General features: G+C 40.3%; 1 protein-coding gene across 4 annotated transcripts in view; it reads right to left on the reverse strand.

Annotated features, from left to right (window-relative positions):
- Positions 1-23,807, reverse strand: part of LOC129251490 (ankyrin-3-like) — a 191,539-nt gene that overhangs the window by 69,910 nt on the left and 97,822 nt on the right. For all 4 annotated transcript variants that reach the window (XM_054890825.1, XM_054890824.1, XM_054890823.1 and 1 more), the window contains one exon: positions 15,403-17,271. In XM_054890825.1, coding sequence (XP_054746800.1) covers positions 15,403-17,271 — 1,869 coding nt within the window. The remainder of the gene's footprint in view (positions 1-15,402; positions 17,272-23,807) is intronic.

The following is a 23,807-nucleotide window of genomic DNA, read 5'->3' on the forward strand; positions in this document are numbered from 1 at the left end:
GGGTAAAAGTGGTGGCGTACGCTGATGATGTGGTGTTAATGGTGTCAGGACTGTGCCCAAATACGATCAGTGGGATCATCCAAAGGGCGTTAGGCGAGCTTAACTCTTGGGCCACAGGATGTGGGCTAAGTTTAAACCCGCGTAAAAGAGAACTTATGCTTTTTACCACCAGATACAAGGTACCAACTTTCACCCTACCAAATATCAACGAACAAACTTTGTCACTATCAACCAGTGCAAAGTACTTAGGAGTAATTCTGGACTCCAAACTTAGCTGGAAGTTAAACGTCGAAGAACGGGTAAGGAAAGCAGAAATTGCTTTATATGCCTGCAAACGTATGCTTGGAAGAAGATGGGGTCTTCAACCGAGGCATACATTATGGCTGTATAAGGCGGTTATACGACCCATTCTATCGTATGGTTCGGTAGTTTGGTGGAAAGCTCTAGGGAGAGAGTACAATACCAAATTACTCGGCAGAATACAAAGATCAGCCTGTGCAATAACGGTCGGTGCAATCAGATCATGTCCTAGAGAGGCTCTCAATGCTCTGACACACGTTATTCCAATAGACCTACATATAAAGAAGACGGCAACCATGAGTGCATTTAGGTTAAATGAAGCGGGTCGCTGGAAGGAAAAAACTTATGGTCATGCTAGTCTATTATTGCGACAAACTCAGTTAACCTCGGTGAGGACTGACTACATCGTCCCGATGGTAACGTTCAATAGGAATCTTTCCATCTAAAAAAGAATGGAATAAGGGATTCTCTCTAAACAACTTCGATACCACAGTCTATACAGATGGCAGTAAAATGGATTGTGGTGTTGGAGCTGGTATATATTCTCATAGACTTGGAATTGAAAAATCTGTGCGTCTCCCTAATACCAGCAGCGTCTTCCAAGCGGAAGTACTAGCAATTGGGGAAGCCTGTAGGTTACTAATCGCAGATTTTTCTTTTAAGGGCAATATCGCTATTCTTTCGGATAGCCAAGCCGCAATCCAGGCACTGGACGCGACTACAACAACCTCTAAAGTGGTGGAGCCTCACTAACTTGAGTGAAAACCATAGAGTAACCTTGATTTGGGTCCCGGGACACCGGAACATAGAAGGTAACGAAAAAGCTGATGAACTGGCAAGAGGGGGATCTGCCATGAATAGCGCTCTTGCAGTACCAGTATTCACTCCACTAGGTGCGGTCAAGAATGCAATTTCCCTAAAATACCTTCGAATTGCAGATTGTAGATGGAGAGACCAGACGAAATGCAAAATCAGCAGAACGTTATGGCCCACCTACAACCTCAAGCAATCGTTGACATTAATAAACATGAAACGACGGGACACCTGCAGACTTACGGCAGTCATAACTGGCTTCTGGTCTATCGGAGAACAAGCCGCCAAAATGGGCATCCCTCACAACACATACTGTCATAGAAAGGAAGAAGGAAACAATCTTCCATTTCCTCTGTGAATGCCCTGCCCTATGGAAGGACAGAATGTTAACCCTGGGCAAACCGCTGTTCGAGAGTCTCGAGCAACTGTCTGGCATAGACGCCAACAGCCTAATAAGGTTCCTAAACTGCACAGATTGGATATAGTTTTGCTCTAAGTAACTGTTAAACAAGTTGGTAACGAGGATGTGGCAACAAAATGGTGCGGAAGCGCTAGTTGGATTCTGGATGAATCACCACTCTAACCAACCAACCAACCATGAGTGTACGGAAATTTCTAGGCTTTTAAAAATACTGACCTCGACACCTACACCCCCAGGGTATGTAAATAGACTGGACGGTTCGTGGACCATGTCTAGTAGTGAATCTTTGGTTCTGCCACCTCAGCGTTACATCACAACGAAGAGTTAGACAATCAACATTATTTCTCGGCAAATATTTATACAAAGGGTAGGTCAACCGATACTGCCCTGCACTCACTTCTTGATATTATTAAAAAACCTTTCTCGGTTAACGAATATACTCCAGCAGCATTCCTGGCCATTTAAGAAGCGCTTAAAAATATCTCTTTAGAGAAAATACGCATGACGCTTTGTTGATGTGTCAATTAGATTCATGATCAGGGCTGTAAAGGAGGCAATCTAATGTAGGCCGCTCTTAATAAGTTGTCTAGGTGGGCTCTAAATAGCGGTTTGGGTGTGAACCTTCAGAAAATTTAATGAGTGCTGTTCTCGCTCCAGCTCCTCCTCTGCGTTGGAAAGATCAAGTGGAGAAGGACTTGGCTTCACTTGGTGTATCCAATTGGCGCCGGTTAGCTCGAGCAATAAACGACTGGAGCGCTTTGTTAAACTCGGCCAAAATCGCGTAAGCGGTTATCGCGCCAATTAAGAAGAAGAAGTAGGAGATATCGCCAAATATTTAGGTGAAATTCTCGACCAGAAACTAAATTGGAACATGAATGTAGTAGACAGATTAAGGAAAGCTACCAGAGCTCTATTTTCATTCATCAACAGGATCGTTATGGACTAATGGACGGCTCTCGATAAGACTACAATTAGAAACAGGCTTCAAAAAGTTCAACGGATGGCACATATATGTATCAGCGATGTTCTTAAATCACACTCTCTGATGATGTTCTGAATACTCTTTTCTTCTTACCTCCCCTAGACTTGGGTTGCCGCAACTAATCAATGGCGCGATTTAGGTGTTGTACAGTCGGTAATAACACTCAATCTGGATCCAAGAATTCCTGTTGACTATTTTTTGACTATCAGAATAGTTATAAGTGATCCACAACCGAAGCAGTTGAGAGAAACTATTTAGCAAAATTGCGAGCAGAGACATGCTTCACCAGTTGGCAAAATCTGCAGACTCGCATACCATGTAGATACAACATACGGTTAAAAAAGCATGAGAAAGCTTCGGTCCAGACTCTAACGGCTATAGAGATTAGAGATCTCGATGAGATTACAACTAAGAAAAGCTTTGTAATACTCTAGAAAACGAGTTCGATGGAATAAAATTCTCGGAAGGAAGCTTGAAGACACTCAGAGATGCCTGTAGTGGAACTAAAACAATGTGAAAGTCCAGACGACAAAATGCTTTAAATGCTTCGAGTTTGTCCATCTCGCGAGAAGCTGTAAAAGTCCGTTCGACCTGACAAACCAATGCCTCAACTGCAAAGAACCGAACCATAAAGCCATTGAGTGCACAAAAAAGCGAAGTGCGCTATTTGCTCTAGAAGGAATTTGTCCCCGGCGAAGCATAAAACTGGTGGCAAAGAATGTCCTTATTATAAAGAGGCGTTAAGAAGAGGAATTTCTGCAACCAAATTTAGATAATTGCAAAGCGGTACAAGAGCTCTTGTAGCAAATGGTAATTGAGAAGAATGTATACATAGCACTTATAAGTGAACCGTATAAGACGGAAAACAACCAACTATGGGCTACTGTCGTCAGCGGACGAACAGCTGTATAGAGCTGTGCTAAAACACATATTTAAATAGAACAGCTTAAAACGAACATAGGCTTTGTATGTCTACAGATTTCGGGACTGATGGTGTACAGTTGCTTCCTTTCATCTTGGGCTAGCCTTGCTGATTTTGAAAGTGTAATGGACCAGTTGACTAGCAATACGCGAACTAGAACGTCTGTAGTAATTGCAAGCGATTTTAATGAGTGGGCTCGTGGATGGAGAAGTCGTTGGATAAAGGCTAAGACTCTTATTACAGCACTATCTACCTTAGATATGACACTCCTCAACAGGTAACAGAGTTTACATTCGAGAAAGGATGGGGTGCTTTATATACCTTACTTTTATAAGCAGCAGCCCATTTCGGGAGCGTCTTGGGAGGTATGTGAGCTGTATACGCATAGTGATCACCAGGAAATCATCCGCAGGATTAAGAAAAAGGATGCATTAAACTGATGGATATTACGCATGCTTGATGAAGAAGAGTTAAAAGTGATGCTGGCTGAGATTGTACTGCCAGAGGGAGCCACAAACAGCCAAAGCAACTAGTGTGTAGCATCAAAGTAGCATATGATGCGTCGAGGAGTAGGTTCAACAGTTCGACGCTCACCTATTTATTGATGGAACGAAGAGATTGCGGAACTAAGACGGAACAAGACAAAACACAATGTTCACAGATCAACAAAATGCGTACAAAGATATGCGTTAGGAACTTAAATGGGTCATAAAGGCAAGCAAGAATAATTGCTTTATTAGTTTCTGTAACAACGCTGAGAAAGATCCCTGGGGCTTGGCATACAAAGTCGTAACCAAAAAGATGGAAAATGAGAACGACCTGTTTTCATGCCCTAAATGGCTGGAACATATAATAAGCTTACTTTTTCCCGCACAGCTACCATTTGATTGGGACATTTTTCTGAAGTACGAGAAAATCCAGGCCGAAGAAGTACATTCGTCTCGCGGTTAGGGAATTTAAAAACGGAAAGTGGCAAGACCCCAAATCTTGTCCCTGAGGAGTCACAAAGATCTACCCAAGGCCCGTTGCTCTGGAACGTAATGTACGACGACATTCTGCGATTGCAAATCCCTAAACGTGCAAAGGTTATTGGCTTTGCATACGTAGTTATTCATTTCACAAATCCAGACGTAGCTGGCGGAAGCGGACCTCGAGCTAGCGCAACATAAAACAGAAACAGCGTTAATAAGCAGCAGAAAGGTGCGTGGGGATGTTAATATCACAATCGGGGGACATGACATCGTCTCAAAAACTGCCTATAAAAATCTGGGCATTATGTTTGATGCTAGGCTAACATTTATGGCTACATATTGAGTATGCAGTAGAGAAAATTGAAAAAGTAGTAGCGGCGCTACGTTGGCTCATGGTTAACTCGGAAGGGCCCAGATAACAACGTAGGCTGCTGTACGACAGTGCGGTAAAAAGTTTTCTTCTGTCACGTGCACCGTTATCTATCTAGTCTGATGAACTGGATAAAATCTTATATACACTCGAAATGTGATCCTTGTACCGGCTTTGCGAAATAAGAATATGTAGCATGTTCCGAACTATATCCAGAGGTAGCTGTGTGCTTGTGATATCTGAGCCTGGACCAAAAGACATTTTGGCGAGGGAGATACTGAATCTTCAAAAAGTAAGGTGAGTCGTCAAGCAGTGAAGGTTGGCAGTATGCAGATATAGCAGAGTAGGTGGAGCAATTCACCCAAAAGATGTTGGACCTATCCCTTGATTCTTTCTGCACAAAGTTAGCTAAACAGACGACAGGAAGTTGTGGAGTCCCACCTTACCCAAAAATTACCAGGACAGGCTTGCTTGAAATTTTATTCACATAAATTCGGACATGAAGGCGACCCATACTGCACCCTTCTATTCAAATGACGTTATTGAAAGTGCAGAACATTGTACATATTTTTTTGCCTGTCCGCAGTTTGAAACCGGTTGATAACACATGGGCTGAAAAGACCGGGACGTAACGCATAGACCGCACTAATTTTTTCAGTTAGTGCTAACCTTAAAAAGACAGCTATTAAATTTTCATGTTATTATATTCATTAGTTCAGGAGTTATTGTGCTTAGAGTTACGCTTCCTTTGTTATTTTCAAAACAATGGATCAAAAAGAATTTCGTGTTTTAATTTTACACTGCTTCTTCATTGTGTAAAAATACCGTTCAAGCGAAGCAATGGCTTAACAAGTGTTATGGGGACTTCGCTCTATCGGATTCGATGGTTTGCTGACTTCAAACGTGGTCGTATAGACACCGATGATGTAAAACGCAACGACCAAATGAGGGGGTAACACCAGAAAACATCAAAAAAATCCAGAAGATCGTTTTGAATGAACGAAGTTGTGACAGTTAGCTGACATAAAGATATCAAACGAACGTATTGGCTTTATTATATTCTATGAGAATTTGACTATTAGAAAACTCCGTTCAAAGTGGGTGCTGCGTTTGATCACTGCTGACCAAAAACAAGAACATGTTGATGATTCTGAGAAATGTCAAAACTGCATGAATTGAACTTCGAATTGATCCCACCAGGGTTTGTATTAACAATTTCGTAGCAGCAATATTACCGAAAACATGGCTCTGCTCATGCTATTACTCTGAAATTGAACAGATGAGTAGTGGTAGCAGTAGTAGGTAGCGCAAAACGCGCGATCAACTGTTTTACTCCGCTCCAAGCTACCGTTAGTTACCGCTAGTAGCAGAAAACTTGGGAGATTATTTATGTGTACTCCACCTAGCGATACTACTCTCACTTTTGTTGTTCTTCTATTACTCCCTAGCAGCTACTTGAGGAGTATTCGTTTTTGTTTTGTTAGAAGCATTTTGTATGCGGTTTTGCGGTGGAACACTAAAAATATAACTGGCAAATTAGGTATGTCCGTATACTGTAGGATATAGGTATGGTTGAATACAACTTAAAATGATAAATTTTATAGTTCCTGAACCATCCAACTTGTTATATTAAGAGAACCCATAAATATAATATATCAAATCTACTGATACCTTATCTATTTTTTAAACGACTTTTTATTTAGATATGTATGTCCATTATTTGGAATATGGCGCTATATAACATTTTGTGGCAAATCATATATCATAAGCAAATATATGTACATAAGTATGTATGTATGTAAGTATATACGCAAACGAACAGAATAATGTTTGTACTTCAGTATTTTATTTGTATAGTTTTTTATTCAATTATTGAGCAAGCAGCAAGTAGATGGAAACATGAAGTAATTAATATTTATTTACAACAAACAAAGGTATTATTTTAAAACACGAAAGGACAGAGAGACAACAGAAATCTAAAGTTTTATTGTTATGGCTTCCCTCGCCAGTTATTCAATGATTTTGAGCCTTTTTTCATTTTCACAAATTTTAACAGGTAGGCGCTTGATAAGGCGACAATAACAAAAGTTTGAAAATCTTGAAAACACAGGCTATCAATACGCTGGAAAAACCTGGAGAAATGCTTAGTTTTTATAAATAACTAGCAAACCCGGCCCGATTCGCTGGGCACACTAAAATCAGAGAATGTTAATGCAATGAGAAGGTGCAAATGTTACTGTGAGCTTTTTTTAGTACAATTGAGATTTGAAAGATTTGTAATAAGGTCATTTAGCGCACCGAGTTTATAGACACCTCACTGACTTTTGCCCACACAAAAATTAGAAACACCACATATCTTTCACCTCAACACACAACACATTTCTCACCTCGACATTAAACCAATTAAATTTTTACTATTTTCGTATTTTTGAAATAATAAGCGAATACGTAAAATTTATTACATAATTTTTTTTTTTTCAATTACATTAAAAAAAAGCGATTTAAAAAAAAAAATTTATAAAAAAAAGTTTGCGCCGGGAATTGAACTCGAGTCTAACATGTGGCGAGGAAAAATAGGCGGTGCGTTTATTTCTTCGAATGCTTATTTTTTTACCATTTTGTTACTTTTGAAATGATAAGCGGATTCATAAAATGTATTACAATTTTTTTTACGATTACATTAAAAAAAAAACGATTTAAAAAAAAAAATTTATAAAAAAAAGTTTGCGCCGGGAATTGAACTCGAGTCTAACATGTGGCGAGGAAAAATAGGCGGTGCGTTTATTTCTTCGAATGCTTATTTTTTGACCATTTTGTTACTTTTGAAATGATAAGCGGATTCATAAAATGTATTACAATTTTTTTTACGATTACATTAAAAAAAAAAAACGATTTAAAAAAAAAAAAATTATAAAAAAAAGTTTGCGCCGGGAATTGAACTCGAGTCTAACATGTGGCGAGGAAAAATAGGCGGTGCGTTTATTTCTTCGAATGCTTATTTTTTTACCATTTTGTTACTTTTGAAATGATAAGCGGATACATAAAATGTATTACAAATTTTTTTACGATTACATTAAAAAAAAAAATGTAAAAACGAAAAAAAAAATTTGTGCCGAGAATTGATGGCGAGTCACGTGGGGAGGATAAATACGCAGAGCGTTTATTTCTGCGCCTGCGTTGTGAACAAAAGGTTTTGTGCATGCGCGCGACGCGAATAAATTTTAATAAAGTTCTGAAAGTAATTCATGAAGTTTTTCATTACACACATATGTACACAAATGAACGTATACTTTATATGTAAATAAATGATGGTATATGATAATATACATAAGTACATAATATGTATGTACATGTCAATAGGAGGTATTTGCATTCAGAAAAAAAGAACGGTTTAAGATAAATCAACACTTATTTTATATTGTATGTCAATTTATAATTTATGTATTCGACAGCATTTACATACATATGTATGTATGTACATTTGTATATGAAAAACAATAATGCACAAGCGCAAGAACATCATATCACATATGCAAGTATGCCCAAATAACCTTGACTTATGTATGTACACATGTCACAGCACATCACATTCTTACAAGAAATCAAATACACATACGCACTAGTGAAAGAGTTTCTTCCTAACAAGTGCAAAAACAATTCTGCTCTATGTATGTATATATACCCACTTTATGTCCTAGCATATATACATACATATACGAGTATACCTACTTGCCTTCTAAACTTCCTACAAAATAATTGTATTCATATGTTACTACATCCATGCACGTTCATACATTCATGCATATATGCGCGAGCACAGCGCTCCCTTCTTGCTTCCGTGTACTTTTGTCTTTCATCAGTCGATATTCCTAATATTATACTTACAAAAACACAATACTTTGATAGACGCAAAAGCAACAGCAAGCGTAACGCGATGGCCGCTTTGCCACCACACATTCTAAAATGTTCTAGAATACAACAAAAACACATACCTCACATGCGCATGTCGCCCAAAGCTAAAATCTAAGCCTAGCGACTACCAAAACAAAATACATTCGTAGACGCAGCCGCAGCGACGGCGCTGAACAATTTAGAACAAAAACAAAAAGTTCATTCATAAGTTAGAGCTCATATTTCAATTTCATTCATAAAACGAGCCGCCCATATGCCAATTTTCGCGACCATTCGAAAATAATCAATATTGGAATATTTCGCGTGGAATTATTTGCCAATATTTAATAAATCTTAAATTTTTGTCATGTCGAGTGGCCGCGGCTCCGTATGTATGTATGCACCCTTATATGTATGTAAATATGTCTTCTAACTGTGCGACAGTCGCGAGTTAATGCGACTTCCAGCGAATCACACATTGCTGTCCGCAAAGCCGCATATATGTACCTTATGATCAGAAAGTACCGGGAATGTTTAAATTAAACAAAACAGAGTTAAATTTAAGGCCAATTTATATTATCTCCTTCAAAATATGACCCGTCTGAAGCAACACACATGTGCCAACGTTTAACCCACTCCTCCAAACACCCCCGGCAGGCCGATTTGTATTCTCTTTGATCAGTGCGCTGGCGCGTTATCATCATGCAAAATCTGAGAATTGTTTACTCACATTTCCGGCGGTTTGCAACACACAGCATCTCTCTAAGGTTTCAAAACGGATAAATAATATTCTCTATTGTCTGTCTGGCCCGATGGAAGGTACTCATGGTGGACTATGCCTTGGAAATCGAAGAAAACAGTAAACATCACCTTCCCGGTTCTTTTTGCTCATAGGGTATACATATCCCATCTTTTCACTGACGGACAAGAAGACGGTCGCAGTTGTTGTTTTTTATATGCATACATTTTGCGTTCGTTGAAGGTTTGTATATATTTGTATACATATGCGTGTATGCGCGTTTGACTTTCTGGATGCATCCATGGATATTAGAATATTTTCTCATCAATATGTGTATGTAAGCAGTTCAGATTTGACTGAAGAGATTAAATATAGGAATGCATATTCATATGATTGCCATTATGGCTGTTTTACATATAAATTAATTCAAATGAAGTATTAATAATGTTATATAGAAAATAAATTTATAAAAAACAGGTATTAGAAAAGCTGAATACACTATTTAAAATCAATTCTAATTAAACCAAATATAAAAAATGAAATAAAAATATCGAACAAAGAAAAGTGGGTACAGGATTTGAACCTAAGTCAAACGTGGGACGATGTACTGCATACACGACACGTTTTTCACGATTGCTCTAAGCTACAATTAGTAATGAACTTTTCTAAATCACTCATTTATTCGATTCGCAGTTTTATATGCACATATTCTGCGTTAGTTGAAAGTTTGTATGCGTAATTATATGCATATGTATGTGTGTATGCGCGTTTGGCTTTCTGGACGGATATTAGAATGATATTTTCTCATCAATATAATTTGGATTTGATGAAAGAGATTAAATACATATGTACATATTTTCTGTTTTGATTGATTTATATAAAAATCAGGTCATATCCAGTATGAACTATTTTATACCGAAAAAAAATTTCCATTTATGAAATACAAAAAAACCAGTATTTTAAAGAAATTTTAATTAAAATAAACTCAAAAATGTTATCAAACTTTCCTGGTTTGAATTGTAAAAAAAAATATGCAAGAAAAAAAATATGACTTCAGGACTTGAACCTGAATTAAATACGTGCCAAAAAACAAAACGAATAATTCCGCCGACTTTAGCTTCTGCACCACAAACTAACTGCTGCGCGCCCTTCTTAATCGCAAATTTATTCGCTTCGCTGTGGGCATGAAATAAGTCGATTTCCTTAGTAGTGTGCCGAAAAATCTTATGAAATTCCTCAGTAGTTTGGTAAACGAAGAAAAAATCTGAAGTCTTGTCCTAGCGTGGTAAGTAAATATAGAAACCCTCCACTCGCGTCACTCGCGTGGTAAATATCTGCAATTCCCACCTCGTGAAGATAGTTGAATTTGAAATGACCTTATTATGAATCTATAAATTAGAACTCGAAAAAAGCTCATTTAACATTTGCTCCTTCTCATTGCATTAACATTCTCTGCTAAAATATAATAGATATGGTTTACAACAGAAAAGATATGGTTTTCGTACTAATTATTTCTTTATTCTTTATTCAAGCGCTTTGGCATAAACAATATTTTTTGTTTTTCTATTTGTTTTTGAGTAAATATATAATGTTGTTGGCTTCCCAACACGTGAACAGCCAACGTATAGTTGACCATGGGTGAATACTGGTTCTTCTAAATTCATCCCGCATATTTCTAAAGTTTGCCCTTGTGATTTATTGATAGTTATTGCAAATGCTAAACGAATGCGCAGTTGCGAACGCTTGAATTCAAATGGCAATTCAGGTGGAATCATTGGAATTCTTGGTATTAGAACGTCTTCATTCTTGAATTTGTCAATTAAAATAGTTGCTTGGATAACATTATTCATCAATGGTTTGACTACTTCATTTTGTTCTTGACGTTCTTTTGATGTAGCGTTATTCCGGGCGACCAATATGATTACGTGATTGTCTTGGCATTTGTACTGTAATAAACATGATTGTAATTATGGTATTCTGAGATTTTAAAACATGTTTTTTTTCAATTTTGTGGATTATATTTTCGATGCATATGTGTTTAAAAGCCCAAGTCCACATGGTCAGGATTATTTTATTTTGTTGTGATTTTCTTAAATCATCTCTTTTCTTCTGAAAATTGTTGGCAATTTGCATGATAAGACTAATAATTTTTTCATCAAAGTTACGCATTTTTCGTGCTATTGTTTTGCATCCTTTAACAATTTCTTTTGTTTTTTCATTTTTTTTACCATTTTTTTCACTAATGGTGTATCGTAGCTTATCGCATATAAACCGAAAAAATAAATCCACAAAACATAATTTCATTTGAACATTCGGATTTCACATTAAATTCTCAAATTTCGTAAGAAATTATTCACTGTATCAAAATCCACTCCAAAAAAATCACAAAAAAATGTTTACACTTTGCACTTACGTCTTCTCGTTATGGCGTCCAAATCAGAAAGAAATATTGAGACATTGTAACTCACATTTGACAGTTCCGTTCCGCCGCAAGCGTCAAAAACGTAAACGACATTATGGCTGATTCAAAAGAACGCTGTACGCGTTGCCGGTGTTCCGAATTACAACCAAACTTTACGAGACCCATTTTCAATACTTACTTAACAATGTGTGTAAGTTTGGTTTAATTCGGTGCAAAGACACGGCGGGTCCACGTTTTGGCATATATTTCGAGACCCTAGTCATCAATAGGTATGAAAATTACCCCGTATTAAAGCACTTATCAACAGCTTTCATTTGATACCCGTATTGTAAATACACAACCAAAGGTTACCCGGGTCCACGTTTTGACCTATATCTCGAGACCCCAGTCACGGAGCGGCATGAAAAATACTCTGTACTAAAGCATTCACCAACAGCTTCAATTTGATATCCATATTGTACAAACACATCCTAGGGTTACCCGAGTCCACGTTTTGGCCTATATCTCGAGACCCTAGTCACGGAACGGTATGAAAAATACTCTATACTATAGAAATAATCAACAGCTTCCATTTGCTACCCATATTGTAGAAACACATCCTAGGGTTACCCGGGTCCACGTTTTGGCCTATTTCTCGAGACCCTGGTATCCGATTCTTAAAATTCTCTTCAATGTGGCAAAGTTTGGTTAAAATCGGTTGAGCCATTCTCCGTAAAGTTCATCACAACGCGAAAAACGGCTGAATTTTTATATATATAGAAGAAGAAGATAGAGATTAGGAAATTAGTGCAGCTGTCACCTGCCTCAAATATATGAAAATGGAAAAGGTTCAAGACCACTGAATTAACGGCAAGCACAATCAGTAAAAATTTAGATTTCTGTGGGCTGTTTTTACTTTCATGTTTTAGAATAGAGACATTGTTTGTAGTGAATATTAATCACTTGAAATATCCGCTTGTTTGCATTTACACACTGTGGGTATATTCAGAAACGCATTATAATGCGCAACGTACTTTTGCAGTGTTGGCAATGCGTTCAGAAATGCAAATATGGCAGTACTGCAAGTGCATAGCGTTCCAAAACGCCATTTGTGTATCAAACGTCACGCATTATTTGCAGGAAAAATTTTAATACTGCCGCTGATTACGCTAATATGATGTCTGATGAAAAGTGAGTATAAAACAAATTTTTTTAGCTTTTAATGCAAAGATATATTAAATATACGTTATTAAAACAATATTTTATTAAATTTTTCTTGATTTTAGCGATTATCTAAGTACATCGGAAGTAAAGTTGCTTCTCAGAATCCGACTGAGCATGGAAAGTGAATTTGCTTCAGGGAGGAGGAAAAAGAGTATTTTGTGGAATAAGGTGGCAGAAGAAATAAAAAAAGTATATAAAGATTTGAAAATAGACGGGCAATCGCGCAGCGAAAATTTTCTAATTGTTTCAAGAAAAGATTTTTTTTTTTTGAAAATTGGAAAAGTAATGAATTACAATCACAATAAATTAAAAAGCTTCTTTTTAGCTTTACACGTCTTTTTTTCTTAAATTTAGCAAAAAACTATCACTTTTTACTTCAAATATATCGTCAACAACTAAACTCAATAATACTTCCATTTTAGTGTAAAACGCGTTCATAAATGCAACAAATCTCTTTGCAAATCTTCAACAAATCTATCAGTTGCATCACTTGTCACATTGGCAGTGTTGCCAGCGCTGCAATTACTGCGCATTTATAATGCGTTTCTGAATATACCCTGTTGCTGCGCATTTATAATGCGTTTCTGAATATACCCTGTTGCTGCTTGTTGTCAAATAAAATTCTGAAGTACACACATTCTTTTGTTAGCTTGCGTACAACATATGATACATATTTACTTATGATATAATGATTTGCCATAGAATGCCATATTCCAAATAATAAGTCGTTTAAAAAATACTTAAGATATCAGCAGATTTCATATATTCAATGATTTTTCTTTTAATATAAAAAATTAGAGAGTTCAGGAACTATAAAAAATCTAATTTTAAGTTGTATTCAGCCATACCTACAATCTGCAGTATACGGACATACCTAATATGCCGGTTAAATTTTCAATATAACACCACAAAACCGTATATAAAATGCATTTAGCAGAAAGAAAAACGAACATTGCTCAAGCAGCAGCTATGGGAGTAGTAGTAGCGCAACAAAAGTGACTAGCTGGAGCGCTCCGATCGATTCTAAGTTTTCTGCTACTACTTCAACTACAGAGAGTACTGAAATTTTTTTTGACTAATACTCTGAGCTACTAGCAGTAACGAAACGTAGCTTGGAGCGGAGTAAAACAGTTGATCGCGCGTTTTGCGCTACCTGCTCCACTACTCATATGTTCAAGTAGTAGTAGCGAGAGTAAAAATGAAAACTAGGAAAAAGCTTAGCAATTTCAATCCCTCGGTCCCACATCCACCGTAGTCGCCAGATTTGGCTCCCAGCGAGTTCTGGCTGTTCGCAGACCTAAAAAAATTCTCGCCGGTAAGAAATTTCACTCGAGGTTGCCGCTGAAACTGTGGCCTATTTTGAGGCAAAAGATAAATCGTTCTACAAAAGAAGTATTAAAATATTAGAACGCCGCTGGAATGATTTCGTGGTTCTTGATGCAAATTACGTTGATGAATAAATCTAATTATGAAAAACCTGTTTTTTTTTGTGAAGCCCGCGACTTTTCAGTCCATGTGTTAATAACACTGCTTTCAATACTTTGTGCCGCCTCTAAAAACAACAAAAAAACTGATGGATGAAATTCCCTTGGAGATTTAGGAATGAGTCCGTAGCTGTAAATACAGTGTGGGCTCTCACTATGTTTTACTTTTATATGTTAGTACGATTCGAATATTTGGTTAAATTTATTGCACCAAATTATGTGTGCCAATATGGCAAGGACGATTAGATATAGGGTTTTTCAGTAAGAGCGCTTCAACTTTTGAACTTTTTTGAATAAAACACAAACGGTTTGACTTTTTTAACTAATTTTTTTATTATTATCGAGCTTGAACATATACATTTAAATATGAAATTCGATTTCTTTTTCATGACCACCGCGTGCACGTTTTACGAAGTCCAATCGTTGAACCCAATTTTCGACCACTCTTTTGCATAAATCGGCCAAAATTCCAGCAATTTCGCGTTCAATATTGGCTCTGAGCTCACAAATCGTCGCCGGCTTGTTACTGTAGACCAATGACTTCACATAACCCCAAACGGGACGGCTTGTTAAATGGACCGTAAAATGGCATTACTTAAAGTAGAAGCAACAGAACGATTATTTTCATAAAAAATTTGCACGATTTGCAATCGTTGCTCAAGTGAGTAGCGTTCCATGATGAAATGTATACTAATGAAGTTTACAAATGACAAGCGAAAAATAAAAAATATTGCGTCGTTCGCCCTCCCTATCGGAAAAAAGTTGAAGCGCACCTATTGAATAACCCTATATATATGTAAGTAGGGAACTGACAACAGTAATTTTAATAAAAAAATTTTCCGGAAAAGTATTTGGCCTTTTTAAAAACGAGGAATTGTACTTACATCTGCAATGGCATTGGGATTAGCCTTATGTCGCAACAAAAGATTTATAACCATTGTATGACCTTGTTGTGCCGCTTGATGCAGAGGGGTATAACCGACATTGGTACTCATTTCGATGTTGGCGTCATTTTCAAGCAAAAACTTGACCATGTTTATTTGGCCGTAGTGTGCTGCTATATGTAAAGGGGTGTATCCAGCCTTTGTACGCTCAGATATGTTAGCCTGATGATCGAGGAGTATTCGAGCTATTTCTGCCTTATCTTCTTGAGCACACAGGTGCAGCGGCGTTAAACCGTTCTTTGCTTGAACATTTACACCAACCCCATGTTCCAACAATAAATTTACCATATCAACCTGACCGTCCTGGGCTGCCAAATGTAATGGTGAAAAGCCGGATTTGCTTCGTATATCTGGATCCGCACCAAATTGTAAAAGTTGCTGGGCGATTTCCATTTCATTTTTCTTGGCAGCTATATGCAAAGCGCTATGGCCATTCTTTGCACAAAGTAGGGGAGAAGCCCCATGCTCAAGCAGTAAAAACATGACCTTTTGATGACCGAAATGTGCTGCAACATGTAGCGGAGTAACATCGTTCTTGCCTTGGCAATCGATTTTAGCTCCGCGCTGCAATAGTAATGCAATGACTTTTTCTTTACCATATTTAGCAGCCAAATGCAACGGAGTAAAACCCTTTTTGGTTACTGTATCTAATTGCGCATTGTTTTCCGCCAGTAACTGAGCCACCTCTTCTTGTCCTTCTTTAGCTGCGATATGCAATGGGGTATACATATCCTTGGTTGTAGCATCAACGTTAGCATCATGTTGCAGCATCAGCATAATTATGTCGATGTTTCCAAGTCTCGATGCTACATGCAACGGTGTTTGACCTTCTCTAGCACGAACCTCAACGTTAGCACCATTGCGTAATAAAATACGTATTATGTCAGTTTGGTTCGCTCTCGCGGCTAAATGTAGTGGTGTCTCTCCACGAACAGTTGGTGCATCGGGGGGAGCATCGTGTTGTAATAGATAAATGACAATGTTCATGCATCCCATAAAACTGGCAACGTGTAATGGTGTCAAACCGGATTCTGTTGTGGCGCTTATGCTGGCACCATGTTTCAGTAAGAGCTCGACGACGTTAATGCGATTTTTCTTACATGCGATATGCAAGGGTGTAAATCCATTTAGAGCGCGCGCATTTGGATCTGAATTGTAATTTAGTAGCAGCTTGGCTACACGCACATGTCCACAGTGCGCTGCAACATGTAGCGCTGTTAGATAGTCGACAGTTACCTCATCGACGGGGGCTTTATGCGCCAAAAGTATCTGGGCTGCTTCATCATGCTCGCCTTGTGCAGCCATATGAAGTGGAGCAAGACCATTTTTCGTCTTTGAAAGTATCGGAGACTTATTCGCAAGTAGTATCTCGATGACCTCTACATGGCCTGACCGTGCTGCGCAATGGAGCGGAGTGAGGCCATCACGAGTAGTAGCATTTATATTAGCTTTGTTTAATAGCAATAGTTCCAGAATATTTGTTTTGCCCCATTTGCAGGCAACGTGCAACGGTGTTATATTATGCTTTGCTGTGAAATTTACATCCGCATGACGTTCAATTAGCAACTTAGCAATATCAACATTGCCATAGTGTGCTGCAATATGCAGGGGCGTGAATCCTGATTTGGACACAATGTCCGGATTAGTTTCGCTTTGTAGCAATAAAGTAGCAGCGTCAACATCGTTTTTCTTAGCAGCAATGTGCAAAGCCGGAAGACGAACTTTTCCACGAACATCGCACTCGAGAAGGACCGCTACCACTTTATCGTGACCTTGTTGCATGGCAACAGCAAGTGGTGTGAACCCATCCTGCAACAAAAAACATATTTTATATTATATATTTGTAAAAAGCTTTCTTCCATTAGGAGATATGAAAATGGACATAAACGCTTCAGCCATTTTGGTGGTAGCAGAAGAAGAAGGCAGCCTGAGTGGAGAAGGACTTCCGATTCACCTAGTGCTACTAATGGACGCCAGTTAGCTCAAGAAAGAAACGATTGACGTTAGATTAAGCGGTTTTTTGTACAAAGCTCCATGACTAAATCCGTATTGCGTATTGAAAATATCAAAATGAGAGAAAGATGTAAACCTCCGAGTGTATTTCCACCACCAAAAAGCTTTTCATTCGGCTGAATAAAACTTTGGGGTTCTCCAACGCGCAACACAAATTGATATTTTCCGGTCTAAATCCTAGCTAAATCATTGTATTTCTTAGGTTATAATTTACAAAGGATCCGTCGCAAAACATCTCGGACTGCCTTCACATTTCAGTGACCAATTTTAACCAGTAACCTTCACACCTACCATGGAAGTCCTGATATTTGGTTAAATAAAAGCTGAGATATTACCCAAAGTGAAATTACTTTTGAACCATTGAAAAATTAATTTTAAATAAAGAACCGATATACTATTCTATTTTAAACTGGGTAAAACACTTGATCTGGAACGTATGAAATTATGCAAAAGCTCAGATTTTGATATTTATCTAGTACCTCTACTTATAAGTGATTTAAACGATTTCGGTCGTCCACGAACGATAAAACACGTAAACTCAAAAACGAATCGAAATCTTCATTGTGCCGATTTACACATGGAGACATCTGGAAGGGAAACATTGGAAATTCTCTTTTCATGTTCCATTCGCGGACAAACGGGCAAAATTGTTTATGGCAACATTTTGACGTTTACTACTTTAGCATCTTCTGGTTCGGATATATTCTACAACCCGCTAACAGCTAAAGCGGTGGACGTCAGCAACAGTTTCTTAAATATTTCAATAAAGAATAAAACTGGTTAAATAAATTTATTATTTTTTTAAATTTACATTTATATTCATTTTTGTACTTGAATAAAAAAAAATAATTAAAATAAAAGTATTTCATATGTAACAACATAAACATACCCCATAAGTTTTTTAAATTATACTTACTTTACTTTAACAAAAATAATCCTGCATTTCGCAAAGAGCGTTCTGATGTTTGTCATCGAATGATGGAAAACGAATGAAGCAACTGTCAAAAATTGCTTTAAGATTGGGAATACGAATAAGAAGCGCAAAGCGTGTCGCCAGTACAGCGACATGTGACATGTTTCTGTTTTAGAATGTTAAGGCCATTAGGCTATTCAGTTACTGCAGCACACACGGTTTCCATGGATATTGATGTAGCTGCTCGAACCAAAGATTATTTAAAGTTCTTCAAATTTTTATGAGGTCTTCGACAGGTCATATTTTCCAATTCTGACCACTAACTGTAGTCTAATAGTCATGTTGAAAGAACCAACGCTCTCCAGTGAAGAGAATACTGCTCAACTGCTTCACCACGCCTTCCAAGACATCTTCCTGGTACACTTTTGCCCCGGTCTTAACCTCTTTTCCGCAGAAATTAAGGGACGTAACTCCTTTACAAGGCTTTGTGTATGTTTTCATTCGGGGGATTCGGAAACTACCCATAGGATACTTGGGCTAATCCCGGGAGTTGTGAGCTGCTTGAACCACATGCAGAAGAATCGTCCTGGCCACTCCCACGTGAATGGCGATCAGTAACTTTCCCCACTTGCGTGGACTTCTACATATGGAACCATCCTCCATGTCACAGAGAATGTGAAGATCTCGATACCCCAATCGTTGACGACGGAATTGTCGTTCCGTTACCCGACCATGACGAGGTGAGAATAGCGATAACGCGTCTAAAGAACAACAAAGCCGCGGGCGCCGACGGACTGCCGGCTGAGCTATTCAACCAAGGCGGCGAAGAGCTGGTAAGGTGCATGCATCAGCTTCTATGCAAAATATGGTCGGATGAGCGCATGCCTACCAATTGGTATTTAAGTGTGCTCTGCCCAATCCATAAGAAGGGCGATCCTGCAATCTGTGCCAATTACCGCGGGACTAGTCTTCTAAATATCGCCTATAAGGTTCTATCGAGCGTATTGTGTGAAAGTCTAAAGCCCACCGTCAGCCTACTGATTGGACCTTATCAGTGTGGCTTTAGAGCTGGAAAGTCTACCACCCACCAAATATTCACAATACGGCAAATCTTGGAAAAGCCCCTGAAAGGAGAACCGACACACACCATCTTTTCGTTGTTGTTGTTGTTGTAGCAGTATCTTCGCCCTGTCAGTGTAGTGTAATCACCGGCCGTCTTCGTCTAGCTCATCTCACGGTAGGTCCAGGAAACTAGCTGTTTCAACGGGTTGGGTCCAGAGGGAGAGAAGTGGTCATATGTTTAGTAAGTCGGGATCGATTCTGGATAAGTAGGAGTTTAACCAGCTCCAGTATCCAGAACGTAATTGTGCCAAGGTTACACGGGACTCTCGGGGAAGCTGGAGCTCTTCGTCTGCAATAGGTGGTGGTTGGACTCCGATAACCGCATTCGGGGGTCGGGAGCTTAAGAAGGTGGTAAGGGTCTCCCGATGAATGTCGTTTATGGTCTGTCTGTACACTGTCTGATCCTGGAGTGGTCTGCCTATTTTGTCCAGGTTCTCGTCCACGTAGTTGAGGAAGTGCCTCCTGATGTGCGTGGGAGGTGGCTCAGGCTCAAGCAGGTACCTGCATGGGTGAGGCCTACGGTGACACCCTAGCAGAGACTGCTTGCTGAGCAGTTTGTTATGCTCCTTCAAAGGAAGCACTTTCAGGAACACTTCTTTGTCTTTGCCCCAAGTGCTGCCGGCAAGCGACTTGAGGACCTTGTTGCGATTCTGTACTCTCTTTGCAATAGCGGTTGTGTGCGCTGAGAAGGAGAGCAAGCTGTCAAAGGTGACTCCCAATATTCTGGGGTTGTTTACCGTCGGTATTGGGGTATCATCGACGTGTACCTGAAGGTGCAGCTTGACCTCCTTTGTCCAGGTGGTAAAAAGGGTCGCCGTGGATTTAGTGGGAGAAAGTTTTAGGTTTCTCGCAGTGAAGTAGCGAGAAGGGCGGACGAGCGTGTCGTTTACTTTTGTGCATAGGCCATCAATGTCATTGCCCGACGCCATTATCGTGCAGTCGTCGGCGTATGAGACCAGTGAGACTCTCTCTGGGGGAGTTTCGAAATGTAGAAATTAAAAAGCAAGGGTGAAAGGACACCACCCTGCGGTACTCCCTGCTTTATTTTTCTCTGTTTTGACGTTTGGTCTCGAAATATCACCGACGAGTGACGACTACTCAGGTAGTTCGCGGTTCACCTCTTCAGCCCTGGCGGGAGTGTCGACTGTAAAATGTCATCTAGTAGCGTGGCGTGGCTGACTGTATCGAAAGCCTTTTGTAAATCTAACGCTACTAGGACAGTCCTCTCGCAGGGGTGGTTTTGGTTTAGTCCCCGATTTACCTGGGTGTTTATTACGGTGAGTGCCGTGCTGGTGCTGTGCACTCTTCAGAAACCATGCTGGGGTGAGGCTGGAGTCAGGTGTTCTGTAAGGAGTGTTAGTAGAAGGGCTTCAAGCGTCTTCACTACTAGGGAAAGGAGAGTTATCGGACGATAGGACTCCCCTTCGTTGGCGGGTTTTCCTGGTTTCAGTAGTGGGACCACTCCTAATTTCAACTTATCAGGAATGATGAGAGTGGCCATAGACAAATTGAAGACCTTGGTGAGGTATTCTACTCCCGATGGATCCAGGTTTTTCAACATCAGCATGTTTAGTCCGTCGGGGCCAATGGCTTTTGATGGTTTCATGTGTATGATGGCCCCCTGAACCTCGTCGCTGGTGAAAGTAAGCTGTGCACTGTTGTATATCAGTTTGTGCAACCGTCTGGTGGCACAACGTTTGGATCTGTCGACCGGAGAATGCAGTACAAATTGCCGGCTAAAGTAGCTCGCGCATCTCTTTGGATCCGACGAAGAGTCAGATCCAGTCAGCTTTGTTAAAGTTGATATATGACCGGTGATCCGCGGAAACAAAGTCGGCAGGTTTCTCGATCGAGATGATAATGGGCAAGTGGTCTGATGCGAGCGATAGCATAGGTCGCCAGGTTATGCTATTTATCAGACGTGCGCTAGCAATTGTGATGTCAGGCGAGCTGCTGCAATTGCCCACTACACTAGTGGAGGCGTTGTCGTTTACAGTGTTGAATGTCGAATCGTCTATATGCTCTGCCAATAGCTGTCCCCTACGATCATTTGGCAGGCTTGAATGCCAAAGATCGTGATGCGCGTTAAAGTCACCTACTACCAATCGATTTTGTCCCCTGATGAGCGCACCAATATCAGGGAGATATCCTGCCGGGCAGCAGGTGACAGGGGGTATATAGATATTATAAATTTCGAGCTAGGCATCGCCTGACCGGACAGCTATACCTTGACATTCTAAGGTGCTGTCCCTGCGGCCGATGCCTTCATCGATGGGACGATACTGCAATGAATGAATGGTGGACTATGAACGTTAGGCCACCGCCGTTCCCTCACTCGCGGTCCTTTCTATGCACGTTGTAGCCGTCCCTAGTAATCAGGGAGGAGCTAGCGTGCAGTTTTGTCTCCTGGACCGCAGCTATCTTGATACCATACCGGCTCATGAAGTCGACTATTTCGTCAATCTTGCTCGTGAGTCCGTTGCAGTTCAGTTGCAATAGCTTGAAACTTCGCAGGAGTATGGTCGTAACTCGGGGAATGAGAGATGCGTGATGTTGTCTATGTTGGTGCTGCTGTGCGTTCCGCAAAATTGGTTGTGGCCTGATGTTGACTGGCGGCCGCGGCACTGGGGGCGGTAGCGGGTGCAGAGCTCTGCAGCAGGGGGCAACGAAGTCGCGTGTCCACTAACGGGTGGTGTGCAGGCCGGAGCACTTCCGAAAATGGCACCAGTCACTGCAAGAATTGCATTGGACAGTTGTCAAGTTCCGAGGAACTACGGTCTGACACACGGAGCAGACTGTGCGGGGACCAAGAGCTGCTGGTTTGTCCTCGCACTGGGATAGGAGCAGAAGGGTTGTGGGCCAGAGAGGGAGTTATGTTTCTCGTGGGGGCTCCTTATCGTTGAGGGTGGCGGCAGTGTGACCTGCCGGCACTGAGGGCAGAATCGCCGCTGAGGCAGGGGCTCCCTGTGAACGGGAGCAACACGTGGCCACATACCTTGTGAGCCACTCCCTGTGAGTCTTAAGGCCTGAGCAGGTCTTAAGATGGCACCACCCGTTGCACTTATTACACCTAACCGTTTGTGGCAAATGCAACAGTACAATACATCTGGTTCGGGGTTGGGTTCGACGCCAGCCCGGAAGAGAAGTATTTGGAGCAAACTTGCTGCAATGAGTTGCTCCTGTGACGAAAGATTGGGGGTGGGATACGGTACACTAGACAGAGCTAGTTTACTGGAGCGGCAGCTCTTGGTCGGGAAAACCCCGAGTCATTCCGGTAACGTAGAACCGGCTGCCATGAGAATGAACCATCTTTTCGTCGACTTCAAAGCTGCATTCGACATTACGAAAAGGAGTTTCCTGTATCTCGCGATGTGTGAATTTGGTATCCCCCCTAAACTAATACGGTTATGCAAGATGACGTTTCTCAACACTAGCAGCGCCGTCAGAATTGGGAAGGACCTCTCCGAGCCGTTTGATACCAAACGAGGTTTCAGACAGGGTGACTCGCTGTCGTATGACTTCTTTAACCTGATGTTGGGGAGCATCGTACGAGCCGTAGAACTTAATCGCTCTGGCACAATTTTTTATAAGAGCGTACAATTGTTGGCGTATGCCGATGATATCGACATCATCGGTCTTAACGACCGCGCTGTTAGTTCTGCCTTCTCCAAACTGGATAAAGAGGCAAAGCGAATGGGTTTGGTGGTGAACGAGGACAAAACAAAGTACCTCCTGTCATCAAACAAACAGTCGGCGCACTCGCGTATCGACACCCACGTCACTGTTGACAGTTATGATTTCGAGGTTATAAAGGACTTCGTATACTTAGCAACCAGCATTAACCCCGATAACAATGTCAGCTTTGAAATCCAACGTAGAATCTCTCTTGCCAATAAGTGCTACTTTGGACTAAGTAGGCGATTGAGTAGTAAAGTCTTCTCTAGACGAACAAAACTATTACTCTACAAGACTCTCATCATGCCCGTCCTAACGTATGGCGCAGAAGCGTGACCGATGACAACATCCGATGAAGCGACGCTTGGAGTGTTTGAGAGAAAGATTCGCGGAAAATTTTTGGACCTTTGCACGTTGGCAACGGTGAATATCGCAGGCGATGGAACGATGAGTTGTATAAGCTTGACGACGATATAGACATAGCGCAGCGAATAAAGATCCAGCGGCTACGTTGGCTGGGTTATGAATACAAACACTCCGGCTCTGAAAGTATTCGTTGTGGTACCAGCTGGTGGTAGTAGAGGAAGAGGAAGCCCTCCTCTGTGTTGGAAAGATCAGGTGG

The sequence above is a fragment of the Anastrepha obliqua genome, unplaced genomic scaffold (assembly GCF_027943255.1).
Source record: "Anastrepha obliqua isolate idAnaObli1 unplaced genomic scaffold, idAnaObli1_1.0 ptg000023l, whole genome shotgun sequence".
Lineage (NCBI taxonomy): Eukaryota > Metazoa > Arthropoda > Insecta > Diptera > Tephritidae > Anastrepha > Anastrepha obliqua.